This window comes from Ochotona curzoniae, unplaced genomic scaffold (assembly GCF_017591425.1).
Source record: "Ochotona curzoniae isolate NIBS_2020 unplaced genomic scaffold, NIBS_Ocur_1.0 contig_64, whole genome shotgun sequence".
Lineage (NCBI taxonomy): Eukaryota > Metazoa > Chordata > Mammalia > Lagomorpha > Ochotonidae > Ochotona > Ochotona curzoniae.
Genome location: NW_024466502.1, coordinates 9969319 through 9980229, shown reverse-complemented (window position 1 = coordinate 9980229; position 10911 = coordinate 9969319). Strand labels below are relative to the sequence as shown.

Here is a 10911-nt window from a genome sequence, read left to right as displayed (position 1 = left end):
TGCTCGTCTTCCCCATGTACTCTCCATTAGCACCGTCCTGCTGGGCCCGTGGCAGCCCCAGCGTGAATGTGGAGTACGCCTGAGTCTGCACACTGTGAACCTGCAGGATAAGCTGTGCGATAATATGCAAACGCCTGCAAAGGGATGAGGCCTGCAGACATGTTTGTATGAATGCGAAAAGGTGACATTGCAGGTGCAGGCAGCAGAGGCAGTTCCCTGGGCCTCCCGCACAGGGAGTGGAGAGCTTGCTCGCCTCTGTGTGTGATCCTGGGACGTTCTGACAAAGGGCCCAAGGTGACGGATGTCGGTGACTTGGGTGGTAAAGTGAGCCTCCTCTGACGTGCCTTTCTTTCTTCTTTCTCGCAGAGATCGCCTAAGCTACCTTCGTCATGGGGGAGATAGAGCAGAAGCCCACCCCGGGATCCCGACTGGGGGCTCCTGAAAACTCGGGGGTCAGTACCCTGGAGCAAGGACAGAAGCCGCCCCCCACCCCGTCAGGGAAACTCATGTCCATCAAGATCCAGATGCTGGATGACACCCAGGAGGCCTTCGAAGTGCCAGTAAGTCAGGGGTGTGTCTGTGCCCCACGGTGTGTAGGCAGCCCCGTGTGGCCTGGAGCCTACCTGCTTCCTATATTTCCGTGACCATGGCCGTGTCGGGCTTGTGTGCTCGCTCCCCTCCCTCCATCCTGCATCGCCCACCCATTCTGCTTCTGAGTTAATTCGTCATGTGTATGCACGAACCACTCGAACAGCCGCGTCCCGCATGTTTTCCTGTGGTTGTCCACCATAAATATCTGTAGCGTGTGGACAAAGGTATCTGCATAATGTATGGGGACTGCCACGTCAGGATGGTGTGCGACAGATAACATAAATCCATAAGTGTGTCTCGCAGATGTGTCATAGATTCCCAGCGTGCATTTAGGTGGGTTGGAAGAAGCCTGGTCTTGCAGTTGCAGCCCAGTTTCAGCTGCTTTTCAAAGCAGCGCCGGTAGGGAGACCTGTGAGAACACTCTTGGGTGGGGAGCAGTGTGTGTGTGTGTTCATGGCTGGAATCGGAGGGGACTGCATCGGTGGCTTCAGAGGCCTGGAGCATGCGAGAGCAGAGAGGCCCTGACTCAGGCCTGCCCTCTAGGACCAGGGCAGGGACACATGGGACCAGAGGGGACCCAGGGAAGGAAGGAGCCTGCAGCTTCAGCCCACACTTCTGGTTCCCCTCAGGTGGGGCAGGCCTTGTGTGAGCCTGGCTGTTCTCCATAGAGGGCTTTCCCCCTGTCCTTGGGTCCTGAAATCTCTCTCCTGATGCACCCCATATCCAGATTTCTGTATTCTGTCTTGGGCATTGAACACGGTCTCTGATGGTGGTGGGAGAAATAAAAAAACTCAAATTCCCAACAGCCAGTGAACTTTGGGAAGCACACCTGTTTTTAAAGTGGAGCCAATCTGTCATTCTGTTGGCTAGAATGACTGAAATTTAATAGGCTGCATTAGCGATGGGAACCTATCATTTCATCATTTATGGGATATGATTCAGTAAATTATATTTATTTCACAACGCATTGTTCAGGGTGTGAATTAACTCGAGTGTCTTGGAGAAGGACAGATGCCAGACTCAGACTAGCTACACTTACACCTACCAATTTATGGCGTACTGCAAAGCATCTTTGTATCACTCTTAATTTCTGGTTGTGGAATTCATATCTTTCAAGGTCTTGGGAGTGTCTTCACACTCCAGTGAACAAAGCCGTGCCTAATTTCTGGACTTGCAAAAGACATGGGGTAGAACACCTGCTGTCCGCTGAGATTAGGCCTTCTGGAACATTCCTCTCGCCCCACCCCCCATTTTTCCTCTTCATTGCCAGACCGGTTGAGTGAGGTATTTGGTTGCAGTGTGAAGGGCTTCTGAGCTCATGCCTGCTGCAGCCATCTAGCTCGGCGTGCGCTTTGGGCTGGGAGTCAGCTGTTGTGTCCACACGGGCTGCAGGGAGGGCTGCTGCCCCATCCCCAACCACAGTTCTTAAGTTTCTAGAAATGAAAGCCTGTCGAGACTCTGTTCCTATTTAGCCAGGAACCATATAGGGACATCCTGCCCGAGAAGTAACAGTAGAAATAATGTTCCATTGTATTTATTTAGATAGATTGATTTTTTTATTTCAGAAAACAAGAGTGATGGAGAGGGGGCGAGAAAGAGCTTCCATCCATTGGTTCACTTGCCTAATGCCCACAACAAGGAGGCGGAAGCCTGCAGTGGGAATCCTACCCAGGGCCCCCCGTGGGTGGCAGGGACCCGGATGCTCAGCCCGTCTTGCAGTGCTTCCTGGGACAGATGGGAAGCAGGGAGTAGCTGGGACGACATGGACGCAGGTGTCCGAGCAGAGGCTTAGCCCCCTGTGCACACTGCCTATGCGTGTTCTCCTTCTCCGCCCCCATAAGTACCCGCGGAAGGCCCTCTCGGCTTCTCCTTCTCCGCCCCCATAAGTACCCGCGGAAGGCCCTCTCGGCTCTTCCCCACGGCTGCTTCCTCAGGCAGTGCCAGCCTTCTCCCTCCTGTCCATCTCCTCTGTGTTCACTCATCAGAGTGGGGCCAGCTTGGATCTCAGCTTCTCCTGAGTCATGCTCAGCTTGGGCAGGTTTCTTAGTCTCCATCTAGATCTGACTGCTTCTCGATAAAACCAGGCTGCTGATAAACCCGATCACGCACTACACAAGAATAAGAGCTGATATACATGAAGCATCTAAACAACCTTGGCACATCCTCAGAGCTTCAGAAGACTGGTGAGCAGTGGAACTGTGTACCTGCCACTGCCCACTGGCCTCTCAAGGAGGGGACTTGCCTGGGGAGCCCCTGATCCCCAGCATTGAGTGGCACCTGCCACATCAGAGGTGTGCAGTAATTGCTTGGTGGCAGTGTTGAAGTGAGTTTATTTTACAAGTAGAATTGACATCGTTGTTCATGGTGCACATGCCTTGCTCATTCTTAGTTCTCTCCTTTGGTTAAGATGTTATTTCTGACTGTGAGCAACAGCTGTTTTCTTCTGCTTGCTGTAGAGAGCCAGAAATTGGCATTTTTATTGATGGGGCCTGATTCTAATTGGTGGTTACCTTGGGCTCTGTACGAACAGTGCAGCCAGGCCGTGTGTGAGCTGTGGGACTGGGGAGACCCATCTCCCTGTGCTGGCTTCCCATTCATGTCCGTTCTTTTTGCCCAGCACTACCTTGCATGGACACCCCTCTCCCCTGCATCCATGTGCCCCGGGCAGGAGGAGAATGATCAGCTCTGGGATTGTGGGAGACCCAGAAGCCCATTTTGGCTTTCCTTCTATGTCCCGTCTTTGTTGAGCTTCTGTCCCCGGAAGTGTCCTTGCCTATGCGTGGGGGTATGCTTATGCTCACTGGCATCTATCACAGAGATGAGTAGGGCCCTGGGCCGGAAGTCCCTGGGATTTCCTGTTGGGGATGCTCCTTTGTGAACCATGCCTCCACCACCCCGGCTGGAGTGGCCTTCCTGGGCCTTTCTGTATTACTGTGGATGGAGGTATTTTTCTTGTGCTAACTTCCACTTTCTGGCTCAGAGACCCACACCATCCTCTCCACAGCTGCCTCCTTACCTCTGCATTAGCTTTGTACTCCTGGTATTGTTACTGGGGGCTGGCAGGTTAAGCCACCTGTTGACATTGGTTTCCCCTATCAGAGTGCCAGTTGGTTATTGAACCCAGGCACCCCAATGTGGGATCCCCAGTGGACTGACAGAGTGTAGTGTGACTGTGTTTTGGAGACGTTCCCCCAGACTCCAAAAAGAAAATTTTAATCAAAACAAGCAAATGAGATCTCCCTTCTCGTCTATCCAAGGCCTCGCCAGCCACAGCTGTTGCCATGTCCTTACTGAAGTGCTAATGGAAAACACATGATGAGGGTTAGGTGGCATCCTGGTCAGCACAGACTCGACCAGGGACCTAAAGTTCCCTGCACCCTCTGGACTCGGCACCCCTTGAGTCCCAGAGAGTGAAGACGGACACCTGCTGTTGGCTTAGTAACACAGTTTGCAGGTGATTCAGCGAGTCCGTGGAAGAGACCCCTACCCTTTGAAAGAAAAAGGACGTACGTGCAGGTGGCTGCAGCCTCGTGCAGGTGGCTGTGGCCTCGGGGGGCTGTATCAGAGGCCTCATTACGATGGCTGTGTACATTCCAGCCCTTACACATGTGGTCCTGTTGTTGTTACCTTTTGCCACGAACTATCCTTTCATTTCTTGATTTTTCCCCACAGCCTGGGCCTGGCATCAATTGACAGCTTGTTCTACCCAGGGCACTGGCGTAGGGACAGAGCCTGGCGGCTGTGGAATGTTAAAGCTGTCTTTTTAAGCCCAATCGCAGAAAAAGGGCACAGAGAGGAGGCCTGCCACTTTTAGAAGCTCTGTGTCTCCTTGTGGTGTGTTGTGCTTTACATCACCAAAGTGTGGCGACCATGCCTGGGTCTGCTGCTTGGGCCCAGCAAGTGTGCCTCTGCCGCAGCCCTGTGTTTTTGTACTGCATTTTTTGTTTCCCTGTCTCTCTCTATGCTTCTCAGGGAAGTAGGGCAGGTGTTGGGAGTCTGATTCCTTGGGTCTCCCTCAAAGAGGTGAAATAGCAGAGGCGCCTCCAGAAGTCTGAATCATGGAGTTAAGAGTGATATGACTTTTGAGTACACAGGAGTTTGAGGTCCATGCCCATGTTGCCTCTTCCACAAATGCTTACTGTGCAAATAAACCTTGTAGAGCTAAAGAAAAAAAAAATTTTTTTTGTAGGAATACAAACTTTAGTTCTTAATTCCATTATCCCATGTACATGTAACTAAAGGCCTTGGGGAAACAATTCTGTTTTCTTGGAAGATTTAGTTGCTTGAAAGGCAAAGTTAGAGAAACTTTGATCCGCTGGTTCACTCCCCCAAATGACCACATTGGTCAGGGCTGCACAAGGCCCAAGCCAGGAGCCAGAGCTCCATGCAGGTGTCCCATGTGGCTGGCAGGGGCCTACATAATTGGACCATCTTTGGCTGTTTGCCCAGGCACATTGGAAGGGAGCCTGAGTGGAAAGAGAGCGTCCAGGACTTGGTGTGGCACCCTAGGGGATGCCCGTGGCTCAGGCGTGGACTCAACTTGCTGCACTGTCACACTGCCCTGTTTCTTTCTCTGTGTCTGCTGGACACCCCTCCAAGCCCCCTGATTGTAGCAATAATGGAAGGACGGCGTATAGTGCCCAGGGCTCCTTGATTCTCTCGTTTTTTGCGAGTAGGAGCTGGTGAGGAGGGACGAGAACTCTGGCCTTTTCAAACCAGGCAGGAAGCCCACATGTCCCTTGAAGCAATTACACTTCAGGCCAGAGCTAGGAGAGGGGCTTCCTCCTCCCCTCTCAGCTTCTAGAAACCAGCCAGGTCTCTTTCTTCTTATCATTGTTGCCTTTGGCTCCTTTTCTTAGCAAAGCTTCTGCAGTTGTATTTCTGTCTACCCGGTTTGGGTCATTGGCGCTTTCCTTAGCTCTGGATGATAAATGGTGCTTGTCTGGATCTGGCCTCCTGGGGTTAGAAGTTAAAGGCTATTTTAGTAGATTAAAAAGTTTTTTCTTTCTTTATTGCATAAATCACTGTGGCTCAAGCCTGTCTGCCTTCCCTCCCAACTCCTGAAAAGCAGGAGTAAAATGCTCGGTGTGTGCCCCTTTCCGCTTCGCTTAGGAGCCGGGCCCGTAGCCCTGGATGGGGCGGTGGGCTTCTCGCAGCTGTGTGCTATTTTATCCCTGGTGGGGAAGAGGGGAAGCCACTTCACAGTAGGTCATAAATGCAAGGCATCTAGTGATAGAGATTGTCAGTATCTGCTATTTAAATGGGCCGGGAGAAAATAAATGCAGGAAGCTTGAGCAGCTGTTTCCCCAGCTCCCATGTAAATGGCAATAATAAATTCTCTGCAGCACTTGGAAGAGAGAGAGTGGTTGAAGGGGCCAGGCAGGCCCCCAGGTACTGTGTGCGTGGCTGTGGGGCGGGCACCAGGCACCTTGCCCTGTGCCCTCTCCTGGTCTCGTGTGGATGGCTGCAGGTGAGGCTGAAGTGAGAACACAAGTTACCTCTCACTCAAGTTCCTTTTTCCCCTTCTATTCTGTCTGGGCTGTGGCTTCCTTTTCCTTCTAGAACAGCATTGTGGAGGAAAGAGCACAGAATAAAACACTTTGAATGAAAGGCACACCTGTGACAGGTGCTGTGACCCGGTCTCTTTCCGCAGGGCGGGTGTTCACAGCTGGGCTTCTGTTTGCATAAAATCTGAAAACACTGGACAGGGTGGGTTGAGCAAGTCCCGGCTATTCCGTTTCTGATCCAGCTCCCTAATGTGCTTGGGGAAGCAACACGACTGGGCGCAGGTGTCTGGGCTCTGCACCTGCATGGGAGACCCTGACGGCACTTCAGACGCCTGGCTTTGCTCTGGCCAGGCCGGCTGCTGTTGCCATTTGGGGAGTAGTAAACCAGCAGAAGGAAGCTTTCTCCCTCCTTCTCTGGGGCTCTGCCTTTCCTACTGTGCAATTGGAGTGGGGGCTCCATCTTTCTGCTTTCTTTTTTAAGACAAGCAGGAAGCTGGCCCTGATACATTGGGTGCTAGGGCTCTGCTTTGAACTGTGGACTGTGACCATGGAAACACAATCCAAGTTCCTAACATGCTTATCAACACGCGAGGCCAGGTGCTGCCAGTTGATAAGAAAGTGAATAAAAAATCATAACCACCTTGGCACAAATCCCTGGCTGGGCACCGGACATGGTGTGCCAATGCATTTTCTCAAGCATTGCTAGTTGAATGAACCTACAAGTGGCTTGATGTGAAAGATAGCTCGGGGGAAGGGGCTGGGGTCCCAGGTGACCAAGAGGACTTGACCGTGTCTGACCCACACATCGGTGGCTGACAGGGCCTGGGTGCTGAGGTTGAAAAGGAAGCCTCAGGAGTTGGGACTGATCAGACAGTGGCTCATGGGAGGAGAACAGGGTGCCCCATGGTGCAGAACTCATGGAGTTCTTAGCTTTACAGTCTCAAAGTCCACCCAAGTCAGGTCTTCCAGTAGCACAGGTGTTGCTGGAAACCACGTCTGTCTATCGCGGACATGAAAGCAGCCTGGCCAGTGTTGCTAAGAAAAGGTGTTGCTGTATTTTTCTTCCTGAGGAAGAATGGTGACTGTACAAGTTCACTCCGAAGGCTGAGTGAGCCACTGCTCGGTCCCTCCCTTCCTGACCAGCATCCCCACCAGTGCCTGAGGAGTGGGGAGGCCAAGTGAGCCGTCCATGGACTCTGGCCTGCAGGGCACAGCTTGGTGGCAGCTCTGGTACCCTCTCTGCTGGAGCATGAGTAAGACTTGTGCCTGCAGGAGACCAACGAACCTAGCAGGCTTGGCTTTGACTCATGCCTGTTGAACTTGATGCTCTTTTTTCCCTGCAGCCTAGTGCCCCTGGTCCCTCCCTCCATCCTTAATCCTATTACCCAGAGGCCACTGGCGCATGTGGGAGCATCTACAAACCACCTGTGTTCATGCGTAAATCCTGTGGTTCAGGCTCAGACGCAATCTGCAAACGCTGTGATCCGTGGAATTCAAACGACAAAGCAAAGATGGGCAGGTTCCGTGATGGCTCCAGTCGGCTTTCCATGTGAGAGCTGAAGCAACCTCAGACAGTATTTATGCATTTGCTTGATTGCCTTAGCTTTCTGTGGACCCAGATGAGGCTGAAGGGCATTTCTGGTTTCATAACACGGTTCTGATAATTACTCCTTTCCTTTGATGAACTCGGTTTGAACCATAGGTAACAGCTGCCTGCATCGGGTAGATTTCACAGGTAGATTCCTACTTTTCTTTTTTTTTTTTTTTTTTTTTTAAAGATTTATTTTTATTATTTTTTCATTGGAAAGGCGGATATACAGAGAGGAGACACAGAGAGGAAGATCTTCCGTCCGATGATTCACTCCCCAAGTGAGCCGCAACGGGCCGATACTATGTCGATCCGAAGCCAGGAGCCTCTTCTGGGTCTCCCACGCGGGTGCAGGTTCCCAAAGCTTTGGGCTGTCCTCGACTGCTTTCCCAGGCCACAGGCAGGGAGCTGGAAGGGAAGCGGGGCTGCCGGGATTAGAACCGGCGCCCATATGGGATCCCGGGCGTGCTAGGCGAGGACCTTTAACCACTTGCGCCACCGCGCCGGGCCCCGATTCCTACTTTTCTTCTCATCCACTTGGGGATTTCTTCTGGCCTCACACACTCTGAGCGGGGATGGGGAGAATCATCCCTCCCAGCCAGGGGCGCCGAAAGTGAATACAACAGTGCCTCCTCTCCCTCCCCACTCAGCCTTGTCCTTTCCATTTTAAGGGGGCATTTCTTGAAATGAATTTGCCCCACTGCCTTGTGTCTTGTTTGAAGCTCCCAGAAGGTACATAGCGGTCTTAAGAAAATGAAGTTCTCATTTTCTCCAGAAAACTGGTTCAACAGAAACCTAGACTGTGCCAGCAAGCCCTTTGGTGTCCTGCCAACCTGGGCCTTTCAGAGCGAGAGTGAGAGAGAGAGAGAGTCTTTATGTGGATACAAGTCGTGGAGCTTAACTTCCAAGCGTATTTTTGCCCTCATGTCTGGCTCCTAAATCACTTGGCCTTGGGGGCCTGTTGAGTTGATTTTGTTGTTGCTCATTGTGTGGTGGGGACACAAGGTACTGGCTGAAGACAAGGGGCCATTTCTCAGTGCCCTGGACCCACGTGAACCCTGCTGGTACCACTGTCCCCCTTTGGCATTGAGGTGCCACTTCAGTTGGACCCCTTTTGTCCTGGGCTGACCCATTGGATAAGGACTTCAAGGACATTTTCTAGGACTGCTGGAATACAACGTGAGTCCCAAACAGGGTGCCGTTCAGGGTAACCATTCATCTCCCAGCTCTGGAGACCACTGGTGCCCGGGCCCAGGTTGGCTGCCAGTTCCTTCTGAGGACCGTGGTTTGGGCACGGAGGGATGCTCTCTGGGCACGTCTCCCTTGCCTGTAGCCGTTGGCCTTTATTGGGTTGCAGATACATCTTGTATGTCTGCCTTCATTTTCTCATGGAGTTCTGTGTGTCCAAATCGCCCCTTTACACACAGTCCTGTAGGCTGAGGGCCCACCTTCAGGACCTCACGACTTTGTTTCCAAGGAAGTCATGTGTATGGGGAGTGGGTCTTAATCATCATCTTTTTTGAGGTGATGGGCGGCTGTTTCAACTCCTGTGTAAGGGGTGGAGGTGTGGCTTAGTGGTTGGGATAGTCACATCCCACTCTAGGTCCTGATTTGAGCTTCTTGCTAATGTTCACCCTGGAAGGCATGGGAAGGGCTCGAGTGCTTGGGTTCATCCCACCCCCCATGGGGAGAGCTGGATTGAGTTCCTGGCTCTTGGTCCAGGCTGCCGTCCTGCCCCAGCTGCTGCAGGAACATTGTGGGAGTGAACCTGTGCAGGGGAGATTTCTCTACTTCTCAAAGCTTTTGTGGAAAACTGGAATAGAAGGCTTGGTTTGTTTTGGTAGGGGAATAAATTGGAATCCATGTATGTTTCTTCATAATAGGCATTTTCCACAAGCTTCTTAAAGCCCCCTCAGATAGAACAATGGCTTCCCCCGTGCCCCAGCACAATGGGAGATGGTCAGGGCATGTCCTGCTGGGACTCCCAGCCAGGTGGCTTTGTGTCCCACTGTTTTGCTGCTTGTTGCTTTGGAGTGCAATGCAGGTGCAATATTTGCCTGGTCAATGGAGATGACCTAATCCCTTCAGTCACTCATAGGCACAGCTGAAATGAGAACTGAAGTGTGCGTGGCCAGACAGGGTGAGCAGTCCCGGATGTATTCATCAAGCAATTTGGAGGAGCAAGTTGATAACATTTTCGTTCTGTGCTGTTCCTCCCTCACCGTTTTCCAGTGGGATCAGCAGTGGACAGGGGTTGGTCTGAAAGTTTGGAACCTCCGGCCGCTCCTGGGGCATTCCTGACATTCACTCCGCTGCTGCAAATGTCTGCGCTTTGTTCTTGGAATACATTGGGTGTATTTTAATGTTGGGAAAATGTTTTTACTGTTACCCAGCAATCTGTCTTCACGAAGGTGTGTCAAGGACAGAATGCATCACTTTGAGGACCCAAAATCAAACTCATGGTGGGACAAGACTTCACACCCACCGCGATGGCTGTGTACAAACATGCCGGGAGAATAACAGGATGTAGAGTTGACATTCAGGTCTCGGAAAGCTATGGCACATCCATGTTGTGAGCATCATTATTCACGATCGTCTGCTTAGACAAGTAGCCCAAGCACTCATGCACAGGCCAGTGCATGGGCAAATGCATAAATGGGGGTGAAATTCTGTTGGGTCTTCCAAGGGAGAAAGTCCTGCCTTGTGCCGCCCAGTGCAGTGAGGCAGTCTCGGAGGGGACACCTGCCCCGCGGTCCTCGCGTGCGATCAAGCAGTCAGGAGTGGTTGCTGTGCTGAGAGTGAAATGGGGACTTGTTGTGTAGCAAGTGCGGAGGCTTGGAAGGTGCAAGCATTCCAGAGAACTGTTGCACAATAACATGCAAATACTTGGCACCCCTCAAGGCTAAGAGGAATTTTTTTTTAATCACAATTAGGAAAAAAAAGGATGCCATGGAATAATAGGATTGGAAGCTAGTTCAAGTTGCCTCAGGTGATTGAAGTTCAAAGTTTCCATTTCCCTGGCGTCCACTGCCTTGTTTGGTGTCTGTTTCCTGTCTGTATGTTGTGCATTATTGTTATGTGTATTGCTTGTTATGGATCTTGCCTCTTGAGAGAGAAGAAATGACTGTCAGGCTAGGACCCCCAAGCCCACCACGACGGCCCCCTGACTGGTGTGTTTCTTTGCACATCAGTGAGTCAGTAGTTAATACAGTAAACCTGTGTTTT

General features: G+C 51.7%; 1 protein-coding gene across 1 annotated transcript in view; it reads left to right on the top strand.

The window, feature by feature from the left end:
• Nucleotides 1–389: 389 nt before the first annotated feature.
• The window catches only part of FARP1 (FERM, ARH/RhoGEF and pleckstrin domain protein 1), a 155464-nt gene continuing 144942 nt past the window's right edge, over nt 390–10911 (top strand). The window contains exon 1 of the mRNA XM_040991195.1: nt 390–560. Within this exon, the coding sequence (XP_040847129.1) occupies nt 390–560 (171 nt within the window). The remainder of the gene's footprint in view (nt 561–10911) is intronic.